The sequence below is a fragment of the Phocoena sinus genome, chromosome 12 (genome assembly GCF_008692025.1).
Source record: "Phocoena sinus isolate mPhoSin1 chromosome 12, mPhoSin1.pri, whole genome shotgun sequence".
NCBI classification, from domain to species: domain Eukaryota; kingdom Metazoa; phylum Chordata; class Mammalia; order Artiodactyla; family Phocoenidae; genus Phocoena; species Phocoena sinus.
Window position 1 is genome coordinate 27,007,435 of NC_045774.1, and position 24,028 is coordinate 27,031,462.

General features: G+C 42.1%; 2 protein-coding genes across 5 annotated transcripts in view; both read left to right on the forward strand.

Moving 5' to 3' along the window:
• MAP3K5 (mitogen-activated protein kinase kinase kinase 5) overlaps positions 1-12,423 on the forward strand; it is a 224,254-nt gene extending 211,831 nt beyond the window's left edge. For both annotated transcript variants that reach the window (XM_032651201.1, XM_032651202.1), the window contains 5 exons: positions 3,475-3,718; positions 8,078-8,190; positions 9,190-9,302; positions 10,849-10,925; positions 11,637-12,423. In XM_032651201.1, the coding sequence (XP_032507092.1) occupies positions 3,475-3,718; positions 8,078-8,190; positions 9,190-9,302; positions 10,849-10,925; positions 11,637-11,697 (608 nt within the window). In that variant the 3' untranslated portion in view covers positions 11,698-12,423. The remainder of the gene's footprint in view (positions 1-3,474; positions 3,719-8,077; positions 8,191-9,189; positions 9,303-10,848; positions 10,926-11,636) is intronic.
• A 6,135-nt stretch (positions 12,424-18,558) lies between these two features.
• MAP7 (microtubule associated protein 7) overlaps positions 18,559-24,028 on the forward strand; it is a 163,997-nt gene continuing 158,527 nt past the window's right edge. The window contains exon 1 of one of the 3 annotated variants that reach the window (XM_032651644.1): positions 18,559-18,756. In XM_032651644.1, coding sequence (XP_032507535.1) covers positions 18,690-18,756 — 67 coding nt within the window. In that variant the 5' untranslated portion in view covers positions 18,559-18,689. Of the gene's footprint in view, positions 18,757-18,953; positions 19,187-24,028 lie in introns of those variants that run through there. The other 2 variants (XM_032651649.1, XM_032651648.1) reach the window with 2 other exon arrangements.

The window sequence follows — 24,028 nt, forward strand, 5'->3', positions numbered from 1 at the left end:
GCAGGGGACACAGGTTCGTGCCCCGGTCCAGGAGGATCCCACATGCCGCGGAGCGGCTGGGCCCGTGAGCCATGGCTGAGCTGAGCCTGCACGTCCGGAGCCTGTGCTTCACAACGGGAGAGGCCGCAACGGTGAGAGGCCCGCGTACTGCAAAAAAAAAAAAAAAAAAAAATAGAACTACCATATGTTCCAGCAATTCCTCTTCTGGGTATATATTGAGAAGAATTGAAAGCAGGATCTCAAAGAGATATTTGCATACCCAAGTCCATAGCAGCTTTATTCACAATAGCCAAGAGGTAGAAGCAACACAAGTGTCCAATGATAGATGAATGGATAAACAAAATGTGGTATATTCATACAATGGAATATTATTCAGCCTTGAAAAGGAAGGAGATTCTGACACATGTTACAACATGGATAAACCTTAAAGACGTATGCTAAGCGAAATAAGCCAGTAACAAAAAGGCAGATGCTGCCTGATTCCACTTTCACGAGGTGTCAATAGCAGTCAAATTCATAGACATAGAAAGTAGAATGGTGGTTGCCGAGGACAGGAGGGAGGGGAGAATGCAGAACTGTTTCAGTTTTGCAAGATGACGAAGTTCTGGAGATGAGTTGAAAAATAATGTGAACATAACACTACTAAACTGTACCTTTAGAAATGGTTAAAATGGTACATTTTATGTCATGCATTGTTTCACCATGATAAAAAAAAAATTGAAAATAAACACAGATTGGTAAAGGAAGTCAGGGCTACATAAACCTGGCCCTAAAAAGGGCACTCTGGTTTTGTTATGAGCAAAAGATGAGTTCTTGTTTAGATCGTTGAATTTGAAGTGCTTCCTGCACAGGAATATTTAGAGGTATTGGATGTAACAGAATCAGGCTAGATTGTCATCCACACATCACATGTACTTACTCTCATAGATTTTAATGAGCTCATCCATGGAGAGTAAGTAGAAACATAAAACTGAAGAATGGAATTCAGGTTCCAGCTTTTAAGGGACAGGTAGTAGACAAAAAGGCTCTGACGAAGAGAAGCAGCAGCAAAGATTTAAAGGAGAATACCATACACAGGTCAGTAAGGCAAAGAAAGAAAAGTTACCTGGAGGATTTGGCGATGGGTAGGCCCTTTGGTTGCCATAGGGCTATACTGGAGTGGTGGGAGGGGTCTTGCATCCCTCCCACTTAAGAGCCCTCCCCCAGCACAGGGGCTCTTAACCTGTGGTTCACAGACACTCGGAACAGGCTGCAGGGAGTCAGTGAGCCCTCAGGAAATCCAGGGAAAATGCTGTATGAATGTGCTTCTCTTCTGGGGAGAATCTCCATTGGCTTTCATCAGATTCTCGGTGGGTTCTGTGATCTAATGAAAGTTCCAGGTGCCCCACAATGAGACATCACCTCAGACCTGTCGGAATGGCTGTCATTAAAAAGAACACAAATATTAAAAAATAAATAAATAAAGGGCTTCCCTGGTGGCGCAGTGGTTGAGAATCTGCCTGCCAATGCAGGGGCCACGGGTTCGAGCCCTGGTCTGGGAAGATCCCACATGCCGCGGAGCAACTAGGCCTGTGAGCCACAACTACTGAGCCTGCGTGTCTGGAGCTTGTGCTCCGCAACAAGAGAGGCCATGACAGTGAGAGGTCCATGCACCGCGATGAAGAGCGGCCCCCGCTCGCCGCAACTAGAGAAAGCCCACGCACAGAAACGAAGACCCAACACAGCCAAAAATAAATAAATTTTTAAAAATTTAAAAAAGAACACAAATAACAAATGTTGGTGAGGAGGTGGAGGAAAGGGAACCCTCCTACACTGTTGGTGGGAATGTAAATGGGTGCAGCCACTGTGGAGAACAGTATGGAGGTTTCTCAAAAAACTAAAAACAGACCTACCATATGACCCAGTAATTCCACTCCTGGGGATATATCCAAAAGAAACAAAAGCAGTAATTTGAAAAGATACACGTATCCCAATGTTCATAGCAGCATTATTTACAACTGCCAAGGTGTCAACAGATGAATGGCTAAAGAAGATGTGTGTGTGTGTGTGTGTGTGTGTGTGTGTGTGTGTGTAATACTACTCAGCCATACAAAAGAATGAAAATTTGCCCTTTGCAGCAACATGGATGGACTTGGAGGGCATTATGCTAAGTGAAATAAGTCAGACAGAGAAAGACAAATACAAACTTTCCACAAATATTATCACTTATATGTGGAATCTAAAAAAGACAACAAACTAGTGAATGAAACAAAGAAGCAGACTCACTGATACAGAGAACAAACAAGTGTTTACCAGTGGGGAGAGGGAACGGGGGAGGGGCAATGCGAGGGTAGAGGGAAAATAAGGGTTATTATGGGTTTATATAAAATCGTGTGCGGGGCTTCCCTGGTGGCGCAGTGGTTGAGAGTCCGCCTGCCGATGCAGGGGACACCGGTTCGTGCCCCGGTCCGGGAAGATCCCACATGCCGCGCAGCGGCTAAGCCCGTGAGCCATGGCCTCTGAGCCTGCGCGTCGGAGCCTGTGCTCCGCAACGGGAGAGGCCACAACAGTGAGAGGCCCGCGTACCGCAAAAAAAAAAAAAAAAAAAAAAAAATCGTGTGTGAAACTTTCAAAAGTTGTAAAAGACTATAGAATTTAAAGAATCTTTCATTCAAAAAAAAAAAAAGTTCCATGTGTCATAGCATATGGAACCAAGACCCAGTATTTCTGCTACCCTGATTTCATTTAAATTATGAATGTAATTCCTTTGGGGGGCCATTTTGAGAACCTAATCACAATTTAATAGTTTTTCCCATGGGAAGGTATCACCCCAGTTCTGAAGTGACATGCAGATGAACTCGTGTCATACAGTGTTTTTAAGCTGGAGACTTGTAACTTTTACACTTTAGATTTCAATGGTTAGTCAACAGGTTAGGGTAGGACACACACCAAAAATTAACCCAATAGTCAAAAGTAGATAGTCTTCTAGAATGAATATAAGCATTGTGTGGCATTTTCAGTACACGCCCCCCCTTACCTTTTGAATGTTACAAGCAAAAAGCATTCTGTGTTCTTACTTTTGTTTATACAATCTCTCTATATCTCAATTTCCTCATTTCTAAGTGAGTTAATAGTTGCCAGATATTATATAATTGAAAATACGAATTTTAATTGTGTAAACAAATTTTTATATTCTTAACAGGTTTTTATATAATTGCTTTCTGATTTTAACATATTTCCCACGTACCTTATGCGCAGCGTGGAAGTTTCTCTTCTGTTTGAGTTAGATCATTCTGAGTTTATACATCTTGTGAATTTTGCAAATTCACTGGAAAAACAAATCTAAAGTACTGTGCAGAAATCCGTCATCACTTTTGGAAAAGCAGTTGGGAATACATCTCTTACTGATAGCAGGGGAGATGACATTCATGTCTTAAGAAATTAAAGCAATCATTCTTATTTCATTAACAGTGTTGTTGATCATATGCTTAACAGAACTGAGGCCACATTTTAGCCTCGCATCTGAGAGTGATACCGCCGATCAAGAAGACTTGGATGCAGAAGATGACCATGAAGAACAGCCTTCAAATCAAACTGTCCGAAGACCTCATGTGGTCCTTGAAGATGCTGTGGCCACCTCAGGGGTGAGCACACTCAGTTCTACTGTATCCCACGACTCCCAGAGTGCTCACCGATCGCTGAATGTACAGCTTGGAAGGATGAAAATAGAAACAAATAGGTAAGTCCTATTCTGACATGGGTGGGTTCTTTTTTCTTACTTTTATATAACTGCATGTGTTTGGGGTCTACTTTAAAGATTGGTCTGCAGAATATACAAAATATTATTCCTTTATCCCATTCATATAAACTTGATTTAATGCTTTATTCATTAAAATGAGAGATTTATTAGTCTTTTTAGTCAAATACGTTTTCTGCTTCTACCAGTTCAGTCCTTCAGCAGCTCTTCTTTGATCACTGCTTTATCTCCAAGTGCACTGAGATTTTCAGAGTAACTTAGTTGTAACCTCACAGACTCTCTGGGATGCAGACTCAGAGCAGCGTGTACCATCCAACAGATAGCTGAGAGACAGGCAGAGAGTTTGTGTTCTTGAGAGCCTGTGATTTGGAATATCAGGTTCTTTCAGGAGAGGAAGAGCTCTGTTCTGGAGGAGATAAAATTAATGGTTCAAAAGCTTTTCATTTTAAAACTTTGAAAGGATGATCTGTTGACCACATTTGTGATTCTGCTTTATTTTTAATATGCTGTGTCATATCTGGAGTTTAATTTTTCTTTGAGAGCTTGATAACACCGAACCCACATGATCAGGTTATTAAATGAACAGTAAATATTTCCTGTTCTTCACAGATGTTGGCACAGTTCAAGGTCTGAATCTTTATGATTTATAGCTTCCTGTGCTGGTTACAGTTGACATGTGGGCAACTGACTTTATGACTTTGGGTTTTGACAGGGAAAACTATTTTTTTTGGAGTGAATCAATAAATGTGGTTCAAATATTTAGCAAGCTTAGTTGAAAATCCAAGTTGTTCACCGGGGAGATAAGACCATTTTATTTTTAGTCATAAGTTCAGGTTTTTGATAAGCTTGAATACCAAGCTTGTATGAGTAGTACAAACCTCATCCTATATTTAGAAACATGAATTTTAGTTGCATGATTAAGTAAATCCATACATATCTTCTGTGATTTACATACAGAAAACTTTCTGAATAAAGGGAAAGTGGCTTTCTGACTTCCTTATCCCAGTCTTGTTCTCTGAAACCCAGCTCTTTACTTCGCATCTCTGTTGCTTAGTGGAAAAGAACGGGAGCCTTTTCTAAGACTTCATCGAAATCTTCCTGCTCTTCTCAAGTAATAGTCCCATTAGGACGCTCCATCCATTATAGTAGCCGTCGACTTCAGTCACTTCTCTTCAGTTTACTGTCTGTCGCTCAGTCCTGGAGTTGTTTTTTCATACCCTTCTCTGATCCTCGGAGGAGGAAAGTGCACTCATAACTATTTGGGTCCAGCCACCCAACCCTGCCCTGCCCATGCCGTCCAGACAGTAGAGCTACTTTATTTACCAGTGAGCTGGTGCATTTGCTCCTCTGGCCCCTGAACCTTCCGTCTACGTATCCTGGCTTATGTCACTAGAACGTGTCTCTCCTGAGTGCAGTCTTTTCCTTCTCTCCTCAGTCCATTTGCGTTACCCTGACTTACACCCCGTCCCCGCCATCTGTCCACCATGCTCGATCCATCTGTAGTCCCTGAGGGCTGTCTTTCTCCGGCTGCTTTCTTCAGGTCTTCACATCTCTTTTCTGAGGGTCTTAAGCTAGCTGAGGGCCTGCTTCCCACGTCTGCCCGCAAGACTGACCACATTTCTTTACTACATTAGTATGTTGTTAACAGTTCTTACAAGGGCCCCCTTGTTTGTTTTTTCTCTGTGTATTTACACATGTATCTGTGAAATCTATATGGTTGTTGGCCTCCTTTTTTCTTTTTCTAGTAGGATCTCCCACAGCTCCATCACCCCCAGAAAAGTGAGACCAGGTACAACATTCACTTCACTTAGGATTTAAAGAAAGGGCAGCTGCTTCTGTCCAAGTGCTGATCAGGGGCTGGTCATGTCTATATTGGTCCTTGTAGCTTTCAGTGGAATATTCCTTGCTTTACATATATAGATGTACATATATTGCAAAATAAATTGAGGAAATGTTAGTGTGATTTTAGGAAAGCTTGTAAACCCTCGGGCTAGAAATCTTAAGCTTATATTTAGGATAATCACTGATAAAAATACATCACGTTTATCCAGCTCTTGATGATTGGATTATCGATAATACTAAATGGCAGAAAATAACAAAATAGCTTTAGAATGTATGCTTTACTTAAAGTATATGCTTACAGAAAACGTTCTGACAATAATTTGCTTCACACAAGGAGTCGGGACAGTACTGCAGAGGTAGTTAAAATCGAACTCAGGAGGAGCTGACTGGTTATCTCATTTCCCTTTCCTGCAATTCTGGAATTACCCATCAACCCAGCTCCCCACCCACACCCATCTGAGTTAAAAAATTGACCTCATGGCTGATCCTTGGCAAACGTCTCTGGAACAGAGAGGCAGTCATTTGCCTTGGTTTCAAAGGATTTCCCTACTAACTGAAGACAAAGTAAAAATAAAACTGATGGACTGGGTGGATATGCCCTTAAAATAAATAATTTTGAGAGCTGGATTTGGGACAAATGAGGTGGCCTGTCAATGCTTTGCTTCCAATATTACGTTCTGGCTTTTAAGATAAAAAGGAAATATATAGTCTAGGTAAACATGGGTTAAATTCTAGAAAATTTCACTTGTGTTCTTTGAGAAAAACAATAAGAATATGCTGTCACTATTCCATACACGTAAATTAGCGAGAAAGACAAAAATATATACCAGACCAAAAAGTTGCCAACTTAAAAAAAATTCATAATGAGCTTGCTATCCATTTCTTTGAATATCATTCGTATTAGAGTAGATAAAAGTCTCCCTTAATCCTCTGCTTCCCTCTTGCTTTTAGTTCCTACTGCTTAATCCACCTAATTGTGCACTGTTTACTCTGCAGTTGTGCAATTGTCTTTAAACACACTGTCTTCCTGGAACCACTTTCTGTCTGCCTCTCATTGTGTTTTCCTTTTGTCTCACCTCTGCTACCTACTCTACTGTGACCCTTTCTCGTACCTAATGGCCTCACGTGTCTCTGTTGTGTGGAAAAGGGGTGGAGCCTGGGGGTCAGGGAAAAAAACCCTATTAAGCCCTGGATGGCCTCTTTTCCGGGGCCTGAGGCGGCAGCAGGGAACAAAACAGCCCTTCTTAAAGGCCAGGCACTGTGCTTGGCACTTTACCTATACTGTCTCATTTAGTGCTCACAGCAATCCTTTCAGGAAGTTCTACTTTTCCTTTTGACAAATGAGAAAACTGAAGCCCAGAGGCGTTGTGTCATTTGTCAAGGTTAACACAGGAAGTGGGTGGCTGAACCAGGATATAAGGCCCAGGGCTGCCTTCTGTCGGGCTGGGCTGTCTTCAGACCATGTCAGCTGAAGCAGAAACAAACTTTTGGAATGGAATCTGGCCCTGAGTTAAATCTGTCACTACTCAGAAAGTAAAATAAATACAGCTTGCTAAGAGCTATAGGGCATGCAACAATGTACCTTGATGATCTTATAAATAATTATGTATCTTAAATTGTTATAATTCTGAATCCAAGTTACTTGAAGATGGTTTTCTAAAAAATCAGAACATCTCTCTTCACAACCTGGAATGTTTTCCCAGAAAACTGTGTTGAGAATGGTGAGTGGGTTACCACTTGGCTCTCAGTTGTATAGTGAACCTTTCATGGGTAAGAACTATGTGTAATAATATTTCTCCTTGTTTCTTTGGAGAATGCATCAGATGCCAACTGGGAACTGAATGTACCAAGAACACAGCTATCCTTTTACCCACTTCACTGCTCCCCTTAGAAGGAGAGAAATAACAGTAACAACCACAACAACCCAAGCAACCACCATTAACATTTATTGAGGATTTATTATATGCCAGGTACTATAGGTGGCCTCACCTATAGTTACTTCTCAAATTTTCATAGTTTAAAAAAAGTGACTACCTTTCTGCTTTGCATTGCCTATTGTATTACCCATATTGACACACTGTTTTTGATGAGGGGCCACACATGTAGAATATAGGTCTGTTAATATCATATATAAACTTTTTTGCCATTTATGGTCATAAAAAGAAACAGAACAACATCCCTGAAGATTTTGGCAGACAACTGGGGGTGGAAGTTTTAAATTCTTGTCTGGAAACACACCTTCTAGAGCTTCGCTGCTCAACCTGGGGGTCTGTGGACCAGCAACATGAGTATCAGCTGGGAGCTCATTAGAAATGCAGAAGCTCAGAGGTCCCTCCCCTAACGCTCCCCAGCCCCAGGCTACTGGATCAGAATCTGCATTTTAATACAATCCCAGGGGTTTCTGTGTTCATGACAGCGTGAGAAGCCCTTGCCTAGGAGATCACTCTGTGTCTGCTCTAGCTTTATTATCCTGTCAACCAATATAATTTCCTTCCGCAGATTACTGGAAGAATTGATTCAGAAAGAGAAAGAATTACAAGCACTTCTTCATCAAGCTATTGAAGAAAAAGACCAAGAAATTAAGCACCTGAAGCTTAAGTCCCAACCAATAGGTGAATAGCAGAAAATTTTAAAGTAATACTGTTCAATCAGGCTGCCACAAAAAGCCAGGAAGCCAACAGGTAGCTTTATGTCATGGCTTAATCAGCATCTGTCACTTGTCCCACAACTACAAGCAGGAGTTGCCTTAAAAAAAAATCCAATTCTTAATGGTAGCAAAGCTGTCATTTCTTATAAGTGCGGTAAAAGTAAGACGATTCATAATCACCGTTTCCCGAGATTATGTATTATTGAAGTAGGGCTCTCCATCTTTTTGTCCTTATTTCTTTTTAAGATTTCACAATGAAATTACTAGAATAAGATAATATTTTTTGTCATTTTGCATTTGTATTCTGTGTTTTCTAGTGTTCCCACCCCCCCTTATAACTTGACAAGGCTTAAACAGAATCAAGATACAGTAATAAAAAGTCATAAGTTAGGATACACCTTAAACTAATACAATGTTATATGTCAATTTTATCTCAATTTTTTAAAAAAGTCAGATGGAACTTTGACGAAATCTATTCTGTGAGAAATTGGGTATGAAAGACAATCTTTAGACAATCTTATTTAGCCTGTTTAGAGGAAAATAAGGTTCATATTTTTTTTGTTCAGATGTATGGTCCTTCCATATTATTGCAAATAGTGGAAAAAGAGATTATTATAATTATATGGCGCTCTGCTAATCATGCTTATCTTTGTTGCATGAAAAACACACCGTACAATTTTGGTGTACCATTTTATTCTATGAAGCTATAAAATTGATGTGAAACTATAAGGTGGGAGTATCATTAATTATTGTCACTGACTCTCCATTTACTAGTATAGTAAGCAGTGTTAAAGAGTTTTATTTATATTATCATGTAGACTACCAATCTCAATGGTTTCTATTAATTATACTCTGATAGAGAAAAATCTTTTAAAGTATCAATAAATGTTGACCAGGAGGGTCTCAGATGACCTCTGTTAGCTGAAGCTAAGAACGTCCTTCCCTCCTCTCCATGCTGTTCTAGATATTCCAGGGTTGCCTGTGTGTCACCTGAATTCTCCTGGCACAAATACTGAAGATTCCGAACTTACTGAATGGCTGAGAGAAAATGGAGCCGATGAAGACACTATAAGTCGGGTAAAGAAAACATTCTGTGGGACAAGCATTCTTTCTCTTTGTTTCATAATGTTGAGTGCCTACTATGTGCTAGGTACAGGGGGTACACTGGTGAGAAATGCAGACCCAACCCTGCCCTCACAGACCAGGGTAGGCAGATGATAATCAAATAATCCCATAGATACAAGTGTAATTATGTCCTGGTCAATTCTGTGAAGGAAAGGTTATCAAGTGTTGCGAGACAGAGGGAGGGAGAAGCTGGGGAAGGTTTTTTGAGATGACCAGTGAGCTGAAGTCTAAAGGAGTATGTAGGAATACACTATCTGTGTGGATGTTCTGGGGTGGGGGGCAGATGAGAAGGGAAAACTATTTGGGGGTAGAGGTGCAGAATGTGCAAGGCAGGTGAAAGCTCTGTGGTCCAGAACTCCTAAGGATTTTTATGTTTTTGAGTTGAAAATAAAGAGTAGGAAAAAAAAAAAAAAAGAGTAGGAAAAATCAAGACAGAACTGAAAGAAAAAAGTTCTTCTGTTTCTGATTCTTTCTCTTGTGTGTTAACTTTTTAATTCTCTTGTGACATTCTTAGACTGTACTGGGCAGCCGCTATTTATTGCTACTTAATAAACTGGACTAGTTAGTGAACTTATGGCAGAAACAGACACTTTCTACATAAACTATATTATGTCTATAAGAACCTAATTCATCTCTGCTCCCTATAGGGAGCTTTTGTAGTCAGCATGAATAGCATTTCTTTATGTTTTAAGATTACATAATATGTATACACATATATACATAGTAAGAGGTTATATTTTTATTATTTTATAGAAAGAGCCTCAGTACACTATTACATTGATTTCAGTTTTATATTTAAATTTTTTAAACAACTAAGAATAAAGATGTATTTCTCTTGACTTGATAATTTATTGGACCACTAAATAAAATGTAGGGTCTCCTTAGAAATCTGCATAACAAATTAAATAAACTTAAAGGACTCTCTTGCCTATGGGAAATAATGTATCCAATCAAGTTCATCAAAATATTTTTCCCTCTAACTTAGGTTCAAATCCAAATTAAGGAGTAGTAATTGATGATCCACTAAATCACTGCCCTTCTTAAAAGATTTAGAATTAAAAGCTTCACTTAAATTCAGGACTCTGATTTTGTAGTAAGTGTTGGAAAGTACATTTTACCAGAAATTAAGTGTAAGCAACACTTTTTATCCACTGGAGAAAAATAAAGCTACAAAGCAGTAAATCCTAAATAAAAACATTATCTTATAAGTAGCAGGTGTAATTACAAGCAAGTCTTATCTATTCATCAGAAGACCAATCAGAAATTCTGTGTTGCCTGTAATCTTTTTGCTCCTGGAAGGCATATGGATGTATTTCTTTGTAATTATTCTGTAATAGGGGGAACTTTTTTCTAATAATTCCAAAAGATTATGTCTTTCGTGGATTTCCTTTTAGATTTTTTTTTTCATTCTTGCCAATGTTTACATTATGGATAGTTTGCGACTTACTGAAAGTACATAAAACATCTTACATTTGTGCCTATTTTACTTTCTCCACAGTTTTTGGCTGAGGATTATTCACTAGCAGATGTTCTCTACTATGTTACACGTGATGATTTAAAATGCCTGAGACTAAGGTACCACTTTTCTTTCTGTTCAGTCTCATCATGATGGAAAGAGCACTGGGCTGAGATCAAGAAGCCTGGGTCCCTTCCGTCCTGGGTCGCTACCTAGCTCTCACTAGCTCTACAGTCCTGGGTGAAGCTCTCCAGTTCTCAGCTGCTCTGAGAAACCTGAGTTAGTTGTAGCAGGCTATTATCGGGAGCTCTAATAAGCAATGTGTCTATATCAGTAAATGCAGAGTCAGCTGGAAGACTTTTCTTGATAACGCATCAGATTAAGAGCATACAGATATTCTAAAGCTGCCTTCAACAAATGCTCTAATTTGGTTCGTGATTGCATCATCCTTAATAGAAATAGCAGGATGAGGTACTGATTTGCCATCCAAATACCTGCTATAATCTGATAGTTTCTTAGAATAATTTGTTTTTTCCATCACGCCAAGCACATACATAATGATTACTCTGACCCACCTCTAGAAAGACACATTTCAAAAGTGCAGGAAGCCTAAAATGACACTTTGGGCCCTGGTAGTCTGTGGGAGTGGAAAGGAAAGGCATGGAGGGATGAGGAGAAAATATATACAAAAAGAATACATAATGAGTGATAAGACTTTGGGATCTTCATGTTCTGATCAGAGCCACTGAAAGCTAAGAAGTCACTTTCATATTTCAAGGGCATTGTTTCAAATGAAGTGATCTCTTCACCATGTTCTTGTCTTTAAACAGGGGAGGGATGCTGTGTACACTGTGGAAAGCCATCACTGACTTTCGAGACAAACAGACTTGACTGTCGCTCAGTTTGTTTCCAGCTTTCCTTGGAGATTCTAAAAACGAATACAGACCTGATCTTCTAGGCGAGGGAGAATCGAAGGGAGAGGAGAAAGAAGCAGCACTTTAAATCCAGTATTTGTTTACTCGTGTTAGAAAAAACAAAACAGACAAAATACACTGAAATGTCCTAACTGCTTCTATTTCTATGATTCATAAGGACTCTTTGTAAGGACTCTCAAAGTAATCCTAAACACTGCGATGTTTGGGATTATTTTAGTCTGAACATTTTTATGGAAATATTGTTAATTCAGTGGCTGTAGCACTTCAGCCAAATGTTTATTTCACACGAAACAGATAGAACATTTCATGCGATTGTGCATCACTGGAACAAAACCAAAATGTGACCGTAACTTTTTAGGCTTATGTGTGTTTGTAATATGCCCTAATAATTGGAGTAGAAATGCGTGATTTTGATTATTGTATAAAGTTTATGGGTTTTTTTTTAAGTGTGCAGAATCTGAGAGCAATGGTTTTTACTTACCTGTATTAATTGTAATATTGACTATATTTTGTAACTTAAGTTTCCGGTCTAGAGTACATTTGTTTGAGTCATTTATGTACTACTGAACTGTACCAGTTGCACCTGCCTGAATCCTAGTAACGTTAGCTTGTTCTAAAGCTACCCCTTGTGTCATATTTACTCTAAAAAGTAAAAAGACTCTCGACATACTGTTTTGATAAATTCTAAAGAATTCGTATTTTGTTTTGGCAATCTAGATAATTACTGTGTCGAAATTCTAACCATTTCTTCATCTCTAATGTTAAATAGAATCTGTCTTCCCTTCAAGTAGTCAAAGAACAACTGACGTCCAAGTTATTCCTCAGGGCTACAGAGTGGTAAAAGAGAGAATGTGGAAAAACAGAATAAAAGAAAGTCAGTGTCTTTTTCTCAAGGCCCCAAGTTACCATGGATGACTATTGTGTACTCAAAGGGGCTGCAAATAGCATCTCAGTGGAGAACACTGCATTTTCTATTCCCTTAATTTTAGTTCTCATATTTGAGGGAAATATTTTTATTTTAAGCTGGATACATATTATATTTTATAAGCCTGCCCATGTGAATAGGATGAAGTCTGAAGCTCCTAGGTGGATGAATGACATAAACAAATTTCTTAAATACAGAGGAACCTGTTTATTATGCAAGATAGAAATATCAGAGCTGTATCATGATTTGACCCATACAGAACAGTCTTTGATAAAACAGGAGGCATCTTTACTTCTATGTAAAAATCAACATACTATATATATATATATATATATATTTTTAATATTTATTTATTTATTTGGTTGCATTAGGTTGTAGTTGTGGCAGGTGGGCTCCTTAGTTGCGGCTCCAGGGCTCCTTTAGTTGTGGCTTGCCAGCTCCTTAGTTGCGGCTCACAGTCTCCTTAGTCGTGGCATGCGAACTCTAAGTTGTGGGATGCGTGTGGGATCTAGTTCCCTGATCAGGGATCAAACCCAGGCCCCCCCATTGGGAGCACAGAGTCTTATCTGCTGCGCCACCAGGGAAGTCCCATCAGCATACAATATAATTTTTGTATATTGCATTAGAGTATGCGAAAAGTTCTCACCAATATGTCCTCATTTGATACTTACAACAACATAGGTGCATCTTTTTCTTACATCCCAATCCTGAGGACAGATAGTTGCCTCCTGTGTCCTGTGGGGAAATCTCAAAGAGGTGAGGTATAAATTAAATGATATATCATTTCACTCATATTGAAACACAAGATAACTTCTTTATTAAGCCACAGTTCATATCCCCACCTGTAGTGGTAAAGTGCTTTTTTTAGACCGTATATAGGATCATGCTACCCATCTTCAGCCGACTCTTTAATGATATAATCTCCCCTTGGGATCTTCCTCTTACCCTATATCTATGGGCAAATATTCCACTCTCCCTACATGGTTCATAATACATTCCCAGACTACCATCACTAGGTTTTTTTAATTCTTGTTTTTGTTCTTTTTTTCCAGAATGCTGGGTCTTAGTCACAAAAGAAGGCAATTCCATTATGGCCCAATTTTCATGAAAGGTTTGCATTAAAAGGCCTTTGGCATCCACCTAGGCCAGTGAGTCTCAACCCAGCTTCACATTATCATGACCTGGATGCTTTGAAAACTACATCGATGCTACCACCTCAGAGAAACCGTTGTTATTGGTTTGGGGTAGGGCCCAGAGGTCTTTTTACAAAGCTCTACAGATAACTTAAAACTATCAAGCCCCACCTCCTAATTCCAAGTGCCACCTGGAGAGATACAGGGACAGCCCCTTTCCATTGAGGTGGCCGTCAGATGGTTACTATTCAGTGTTCATTTAGTGCAGCAAGAGTCTAAGTACGCAGGCCTGGAGCAAAACTACCACTTACTGGTGACCTTGGGCAAACTAATTAACCTCTCCAAGTCTCAGTTTCCTCATTTGAAACGGGGGAGATAACATGGGATTGTGGTAAGATTTAAATAAAATAATGCAGGTGAGGTGCATAGTGCAATGCTTAGCAGGTAGTGAACACCGCGATGCTGCCTGCTGGTGTTACCGCATTATTCACTCCAAAGTACTTATTAAATACGTACTGGGCACTGCATCCAAAGTACTTATTAAATACGTACTGGGCACTGCATCCAAAGTACTTATTAAATACGTACTGGGCACTGCATCCAAAGTACTTATTAAATACGTACTGGGCACTGCATCCAAAGTACTTATTAAATACGTACTGGGCACTGCATCCAAAGTACTTATTAAATACGTACTGGGCACTGCATCCAAAGTACTTATTAAATACGTACTGGGCACTGCATCCAAAGTACTTATTAAATACGTACTGGGCACTGCATCCAAAGTACTTATTAAATACGTACTGGGCACTGCATCCAAAGTACTTATTAAATACGTACTGGGCACTGCATCCAAAGTACTTATTAAATACGTACTGGGCACTGCATCCAAAGTACTTATTAAATACGTACTGGGCACTGCATCCAAAGTACTTATTAAATACGTACTGGGCACTGCATCCAAAGTACTTATTAAATACTTACTGGGCACTGCATCCCGTGCGTGAAGAAGACACCGTTCTTGGCCCTGAAGCTCACTGTCAGACGTGGAATCAAGACAATAAAAGAACAGTACGTGTAGTAAGTGCTATAGTTACATCTAACTGCCAGAGGGGGTCAAGAAAGGCTTTACAGAGAAGTGAAGGTCCAGAGCTGAACCCAGAAAGATGGTTTGTAACGAAACAGTTATGCATGGGTGCTAGCGGCAGTCTCATTAGAGAAACAAAACTGGAATTTGCTGGGAAAAGTAGATCCAATGTTTCTTTTTAACCACATTTTGACCTCTCTCTCCCAATTCTGTCATTGCATATTTTGTTTCATTCATTCCCAGTGCGGAATTACTGCGAACCCACTGGAATGCTTACTCTGTGTGAGGCGCTGTAACAGCAGGAGAGAGATACGTGAAGCCCATCAAATTCAGAATGCAGGTAAGGCACGTGTGTCACCAAGGACATCTGCAGTCTGTCAACAATTCAGATAACTGATGGCTCCAGACTTTACGGACACCTATAGAGAAAGAGAAGACAAAGTCCCCGCCACCACGTAATTCGTATCAGGTTGAAGAGACAGGTTTGCAGTAACAAATCACATCTAGTCTGTACTAAAGGCTGGACAAGTGGCAAGCTCAGAAGGCCCTGGAGAGGTTCAGAGGACAGGCTTGCTGGGAGCCTGGGCAGGTGGAACAGGCTTCACTGAGGAGGCCTTGGAAGGAAGGAATTATTAAATTAGTCAGGACTGGAGAAGTCGCTCTGGGCAGAGAGCCCCAAGAACAAAGGCAGAAAGAGATTTTCAAGGTGTTCTAGAGAAAGTGAACAACCTTTATATTGCATTAAAGCACACAAAAATTTTAACTCATTCAAATTCTTACTTGGCTGGAAATATAAATTATAGAGATGAGAAGTGGAAAATGGGATAGGAGAGAGCTCAGGATATGATTGGGGGGTGGTCAGGGAGGGAAGGGAAGTTAGTATTTAATTATGTAGAAACGGGGACTCAGTTTTTTTTTGAGCAAGGGAGTGGGTGTGTGTAGAGTAGCTGTATATTAGAAGATTAACCTGGTGAAGTTGTGTTGGGTAAATTAGGGGGAACGGAAATTGAACAGAGCAGTTTAGAGACTGTTTCAGATGTGAATGAGGGTCTAGTAGGAATAGGAATTGAAAAGGTGGAATCAGAACAATGAATTGACAAGATTTGGGAACACGGATTTGGGCAGTGAGGACAATGAAAACGAAAGGATAGATGTTGAGCCTATGTGAGTGAGAGAAGGATTCAAAAATAGGCAAGTTTGGGGTGGTGCTGGTCTGGGACATGTTGAATTAATGGCAGGGCATCGTGCTAGAATGTGCGGAGACCGTTGAGAATGTATTGGTGGAAGTCAGGACTGAGGTCAAGAGTATTGATTCTGGATTTAGGAGTCACTTGGATGGAGATAATAGTAAATGAGGACTGTGAGAAACAGAGTAGAGCAGAAAGGTTATGGCCTAAGATTTGGGGAGGAGGGAAGTTTGGGGACAAGTCGAGGAGGAGGAGGAGTTTAAGTCCCCAAAAGGACAAAAGAACTGGTCACAGAGGAATGCGAAAAAGAACAGGCCAGTGGTGTAAGCCAAGAGGAAGACTATCAGGGTCGAGTGCTGCAGAAAGCCTAAGGGAATGATGGATTAAAAAATAATAACAGGTTATTTGATTTTGTGACTTAGAAAGTTTTTATAGACATGTAAGAAAGACCACAGCTGGTTAAACAAAGATGATAAGCTGATGATGGTACTGGAGTCCACACATGTATACCCTTTGGTGAACAAAATGGATGACAAGAGATTGGGAGGGTGGAAGTCAAAGGAAGAAATGTTCTGAATCAAAGACTCCTAAATGTATTTGTTGGGGGCAGAGCGCCTTGAATGGAGGCACTTGAGGAGCAGGGAGGAGGGAGGGATGGGGTTTCAAAGGAGGCAGGAGTGGAGGAGGTGGCAGCAGGAAGTTCAGCTCTTCCCCAGGAAAGGGAGTCATGATGATTCCGTGAGATTCCGAGATGGATGTGAGAGCTCAGGACAGATGGCTTCCATGTTCTAAGTAAAGGACAACAGAAAGCACAACATGGTGGTGTGTGACATTTAACAGACGTCATCCATTCCTGCATTCACGCAACAGTCCACCCTGTTACAGACACCGCGTGAGGTTTGGAATGCAAAGTCTGTACAGGGCCCAAGTGAAGAATTTTGGTGTGTTTCTTATTGCATTTATTTTTGTGTAACTTGTGACAGACTGAAACATAAGTTATCAAAAGAATGAGAGAAGGGGTAAGCACACACAAAACCAAACACGCATACAAATAAAAACACCAATTAGTCTTCGATATTTTGGGGGGTGGGGAGTCAAAGAAAGAACTCATTGGTTTACTTCAGTAAATGGTATAGCAGAAAACAAACACCTCCTTTTGAAAACAAATCACCTCCTTTTCTCAAGGTTCTTCCAGAGAATTCAACTCTCAAAATTCAGCTAAGGGGGTCTTTCTGATGTTCACAGGAAAGTGTCTTAAACTCTGGTGACAATGTAGTAAAATATATCTTTGCTTGGGCCCAAGCTGAGGTCTAAAACTACTTCCACCCACCTGGTGTTTCATTTTTATCGATTAGAAGTGTGATAAGAGTTATTTGAATGTGATTTAGGAAGATCATATTGCTAAATGATCAGTTTGCCTAGTCCACTGTAGAAATGGCACTAAGGGAAAATCCATGACTACAAACCACAGCACGAGGGTCCCTTAAGCAAAACCTCTACCTAGTCAGCCAGTGACCCAGTAAACCAAACAAAACCAGTCCACTGCTGGGCTCAGAGTGGCAGGATGTGCATGCAAGGATGGTAAGAATTGTCACCCTAGCGAGAAATCCAACACTGTTCTCAGGCACGCTTGGGTGTCCACTAGATTCTGCTGAAGTCCTTGAAAGGGTTTAAAACTGTCGGGAGCTTGCCGTTTGTGTTCAGCCGACCGAGTCTGTGGGAGTACATCTCTGTGTAACGAGGCAGAACTCAGCGCTCCTCAGTTTTGTTCCTTTATGTTTCCATTTATACAGGCTACTTTTTTTTTCCTCAGCATTTTGTTGCTTGTTGTTTATTTGCTTATTAAAGCAGAAACTGGTTTCTCCGCAGCTAATAATGTTTCTTTAAAAAATGAAACTTTTTTTCCTGGTCTTCCGGAGCAAGACAGGAGTCACAGGGTAGTTGCTAACCGGAAATCAAGAATAAGAAAAGCTACATCACTGGGCACAAGTTTCATTAAGCTGTATGCCCTGGGGTTCATCAGATATAGAAGCCTGGTGAAGACAGGTCATCAACAATGGCGTCCTAAAGCGCAGAATGGAGACCGGACCGCAGTGTGGAATCCAGCTCGTGTACTTCGCCTTTCCACGTGGCATCATACTCTTTGGCGGCTGTCAGCATGAACGCCAGTCCTGGCGAAACTAACATTGACCTGGCTGCTTCAGAGCTCAGAGACGAATAGAGCGTCCGCACGCTCTCGCCTCACTTTGACTGATCCTCAGACCGTCCCAGTTCATAGCGCCACTAAGCGTCGCCGACCCGCCTCCAGACCTCGAGGTGCGGGCAGCCGGGGCCTGAAGCTCGAGGCCCAGGTGCCTGGCTCCGCCCGCTCTCTGGTTGCGGAAACCCAGCCGCGTGGGTCGGAGTGGCTGCCACGCCGCACCTGCCCACGAGGGGGCGCGCCCGCGCGCCGGGCCCAGGCCGCCTCGGGCTCGCGAGCGCTCGCTCCTTCCTTCCTCCGCCCTTCCCTGACGGCGTTCACCTGTCTGGGCCGGGCGCCCGGCAGGGGGGGTGGCCGGCGGGAGCCAAGCCGAGGAAGAGGGCGGAGCGGCTCTCCAGGAGCGTCATCGGAGCACCATGGCGGACCTGAGAGTTGGCGGCGACCGCCACACGGGCGGCGATGGCGCTGCGCAGAGCGAAACAGGTGACTGAGCTGCGGGGGCAGGTGGTGGTCCGGCGGGCTCGGGCCGGGAAGAGCGAGCCGGACTGGGGCGAGAGGGGCGTGGGGGGAGGGACTCGCGCGGGGCGCCGGCGCTCCCCTCCCCCGCCCGGCTGCGGCCCGGAAAGGCCAGCTCGGCGCGCCGCGTACCCCGGCTCGAAGCCCGCTTGCCCTCCGCCTCCGCGCGTCGGCTGCTCGGCCCCGGCGCCCAAGTTCGCCGGCGCCCGGCTGCAGTGCCGGCCGGCCCTCTTGCGCTCCAGCTCGACTTACCCCAAACAGGTGGAAGCGCGGGCGGGAGGAGGAAGTGGAGAGACGCTGGCCGCTCCTCTCCCACCTGCCGGGCTGGATCTGATTCAATTGAATGGGAAAATCGTATCCCCCAAACCAAACCGTCAGCCGGAAAATCCTCGGCCAGGTACGGCTAGCAGGATCACCCTTTTCTGCGCGAACTCTCCGGCCTTAACCGGCGCACCGGGTGCCGGGTAGCCCGGCGCGATGGTCGCGCGTGAGCAGCGCCCGCCCGCTGCCCTGGGGTCCGCAGTTAACGACCGGCTCACGAGAGTTCTGAGATCTGGGGTCGCGAGGCAGGGGCTGGTTGCAGGGTGATGGGGGCCTGCAGGTGCTGGGGAGGGCTCAGAGATTCGTTGACTTGAAACAAGGGTCCTCGGCGTTCATGTTTTTAGTCCGTGCACCAACCCAAGGCAGGAACGGTGGCTCGGCTCATCAGGGCGCTGTGTCGAGGAACCCCCTCTTCCCAACTTCCACGCCAGAGGCAGGGGCAGGAGCTCACATCTCCAAGAGCATTAAGTCCTCCCCTCCCCCATTTTACTATATGCAGCCGATTTTCCCCCTCGCGATAGTTTTTTCTTGCAGATCCACTCCTGTCTCCTACTCCCCTCTTCTATTCTTGGCCAGTAAACTGTTTCTGGTACCTTCCTACACTTGGGATGGGGGCGGTGAGGCAGTTTCTTATTTTAAAAAGACATTCAAATTGCAGGCTCCCAAACTGTGTTGTGTTTTCTGCTTACACATAACTGGAAACAATTGTTATCTAAATGTAAGACTTCCCCCACCCTCAAAAAAGAGGTATTGACTTAGAAGGTATGCTAATTTTAATGTGAAAGGTCCAAGAAAGCTATAAGAGTATTTGCAAATGGTGTATCTGTTCTGCTAGGTAGAGTTTGGGCACCTAAAGACTAAAGACTTAATCCCTCCAGCCAAAATACCTGAGGTTAAGACAAGGAATCTTGAACTTGTTTACTTTGAAGTCAGGCTATTTCCTGTAGGGTGGTTTATTTTGTCTTAAAATGTTTGAAAGGTTGGCAGGTCATTATTTTCGTTTGGGGTGGGGAACGGGTGGCTTAGAGGACGTGCCTTTGTAATTGCTTTAGGGAACTTGAGAAGCTGGGTGCTTAGGGTTACGGTCCCCCAAGAGAGGGCAGCAGGAGGGCAGCATCCTCATTGAGAATATAAATGGTTTGGTGCCTAATCCCCACAAAGGAAAAAAAACAAAAAAACTGCTTCTGTACACAGTAGTTTTTGCTCAAATAAATAAATAAATAAACACTTCCTAGAATCTGCACGTGAACAAGTTGTTCCGATGTAAGTGAACTACAAACTAGCTTATTCAGTGCCCAAGCATGTTAACTAACGAACTGGTGGTCATGCTTCTAACAATTAACCTACAAATCAACCCTGTGGCTGTCAGTGAAATATTTTCTTTATGAAGAGAGCAATTTAATTGGCTGCCGTCTCCTTCATAGAAAACAATTCTTCCACATCTCTACCTAGAAACTCCAGTTTCCAAGGGACAAATTTTATAAATGGTCTTTCGAATAATTGTACTTTCTAATTTAACTAAAACTTATTTCCCGCTCACATCTTTTTCCTATTTTTCTAGCCCTGGATTACTATTAAGGTTTTTCGTGCTCAGAGCACCTGTGTGAGCAGGTGTCAAAGAAAGAAGAAAGGTGAAAAATATATATATATTTAAGTCTAGGTAGCGATATTTTGAGTGTACAAGTGAGGACTGCTTGAATTTTAACAACTTACGAAGTTTTCCATGTATTTAAGACATGTGACCTATACCTGAGTATCAGACTTCAATGTAGTACTTTATTCTTATGGACATATTGTACATTATAACATTCAAATGCTGCAAGTCATTATTTTCTTTAACAATTACAGGATTGTATTGAGGTGGGTTTTTTGGGGGTGGGGTGCGGATTTCTGTCTTTTATTACCATCAACAGGTGAAAATTGCCACCTCAAATGGCAACATTTGTTGAGGGATTCATTTTATTCCCTTTTTAGAACTGGTTGTTAGGTGGTAGGACACATTCTTAAATGTCTCTCTTAGGTTTTCTGTCCATGTGCAAAGACTGTGGTCTAATTTTAGGGCAATTTAGTTTAGAATCTCAGGTGATTATAAAAATAACACCTGTAGGGCTTCCCTGGTGGCGCAGTGGTTGAGAGTGCGCCTGCCGATGCAGGGGACACAGGTTCGTGCCCCGGTCCGGGAAGATCCCACTTGCTGCGGAGCGGCTAGGCCTGTGAGCCACGGCCGCTGGGGCTGCGCGTCCGGAGCCTGTGCTCCGCAACGGGAGAGGCCACAACAGTGAGAGGCCCGCGTACCACAAAAAAATTAAAAAAAAACACCTGTAATGTGTTCATAATCATATACACATGTATGTGTGTGTATCAAGGATGGGTTGAAAATTGGCAGTATATGACCTATAAAATGAGACATTTGTTAAGAATATTGAAAGGTAGCATATAAAAATCATATTTCTTTCAACATTTAAAAGCTGTTTCTGTCAGTATATATTTTCTATTCAAAGGTAGTCAAGTCACATTCTTTACGGCGATTTTTAAAATTTTTCTTGAGAATGAACAGTTCTTTCCACATATATTTCAATAACGAAAGGTAGGCAAGAACTGAGAAGAATAATTCACTTGGAAACAAGTTTTCAATTTCACCACTAGAGGATGTCAAGTCCTTTTTTAATTATTATTTTGAGTAACAGATTGAAATTCACGAAATTGCCTCTGCCCGGGCTTTGTGTACTTAATCTTATGCTGGTGCCTAGAGCTGTGAAAGTGGGCAGAGGTAATTTCTCAATTTAATAACTTCCTTTCAAAAAGCCTACTGAATTAAGACCAAAGTTAAAGCTGCTTTTGACTAACTCATAAGAGCACACTTTCATGCACAGGGAATAAGTTAATACCTATAATCTGTGAATTCTGTTGCTACTCCTTTGGGGAAAATGACATAGAACCTGGAACTGGGCTTTTTCTCTCTTTAGCAGGCAGTGCATTGGAACAACATGGGCCTTTTTTGTGATCTGGATCATGACCCTTCACTGCATTTTTCCAAATTAAAAAATTTGGAAATAGATAATTCCTGCAGAATGCATGGTCCCTTCATCTAGGGAAGTCATTCCCTTGATTGATTTTTGCCGCTTTGGGAAGGGCATCACAGGGCAGGGGAAGGGGAGAGTGTATGAGGAACATGAGGCATAACCAGGCAAATTAGCCAAATCTCTGGTGATAGCGAGGTGATCGGTATTCTACCCATGTGATCCTCATTTTGAAGTAGCCGTGTAGACTAGAGGAGGGATTTAAGCAGGACACATTCAGCTACATACAGACTGGCTTTGAAGTTCCTGCAGAAGTCTTCTGGGCAGGCGTTGGGCCAGCACTATGGCGTGGCAGTGGAAATGGGAAGAGAATGATTAATTCAAGATTCTACAGAGGCATGTGTCAAAGGATGCAGGTAAAAAGTTGACATATAATATTATACACCAGGTTTAAGTTTGGCTCATTGGTTTAAGGGTGGCGTGAAAATAGTCATGAGGAGGACCTGGTTTTGGTAGGAGAACTAGAAAAACCTCTGCTTTAAACATGGAGATTTGAGATGCAAGGGGGACGTGTAAGTAGAAATGTCTAATGGGCACATGGAAGGATGGGAATAAGGAGAAAAACAGGTTGGGACTCTGGGATTCATTCCATAAGGGGAACATGATTGAAGCCATGAGAGTGAGGAGAGTTTTGAAAGAAAAATGGAAAGGGGATGAGACAACACTTCAAGCACAGGAGGGGGAAGAACCAACAAAGAAGGTGGAAAAGCCAGAAAGTCAGGAAAAGCGTAATTGAGCAATGCCATACCTGCCAAGGGAGAGGGACGAGGAGGTCAAGGATTCAGAGAGTGAAGAGGAGGAAAAAAACCATTGGCGTGGTTACCGAGTAGTCACTGATCACCCCCAGAAGAGGCATTTCAGGGCATGTAGCAGATTATGTGATTAATAGACTAGCAGTTGGAAAGTAAGGGTAGCCAATTTAAAAGATCCTCCATAAAGTTCACTGGTGAAAGGAAAAATGTCAAATCCTTGAAATTTTTCTTTTTAAAATTTATTTATTTATTTATTATTTATTGGCTGCACTGGGTTTTCGTTCTTGCGCGTGGGCTTTCTCTAGTTGCGGTGAGCGGGAGCTACTCTTCATTGCGGTGCGCAGGCTTCTCATTGCAGTGGCTTCTCTTGTTCCGGAGCATGGGCTCTAGGCACGTGGGCTTCAGTAGTTGTGGCGTGCGGGCTCTAGTTGTGACTCTAGGGCTTAGTTGCTCCGTGGCATGTGGGATCTTCCCAGACCAGGGCTCGAACCCACGTCCCCTGCATTGGCAGGTGGATTCTTAACCACTGTGCCACCAGGGAAGTCCCCCTTTGAAATTTTTCTAATTAAAACTTTTTAATTTGCATACAGTTTACTGCCTTGGGGGGTGTACAATTCATTGTTTTGTCGCATGTATAGTCATGTAACCACCACTATGATAAAGATCCGGAAGAGTTCTCTTGTCCCAGAGAATTCCCTCATGCCACCCCTCTGCAATCAGGTTCTCCTATCCTTAACGCCTGGCAACCACTGATCTGTTCACCATCCTAGTTCTGCCTCTTCCAGAGTGTCATAAAAGTGGAATCATACACATAGACTTTTAAATTTAATTTTTTTTATACAGCAGGTTCTTATTAGTTATCTATTTTATACATATTAGTGTATACATGTCAATCCCAATCTCCCAGTTCATACCCCCCCCAGCTTTCCCCACCTTGGTGTCCATATGTTTGTTCTCTACATCTGTGTCTCTATTTCTGCCTTGCAAACTGGTTCATCTGTACCATTTTTCTAGATTCCATGTCTATGTGTTAGCATACGGTATCTGCTTTTCTCTTTCTGGCTTTCATTCTGTATGACAGACTCT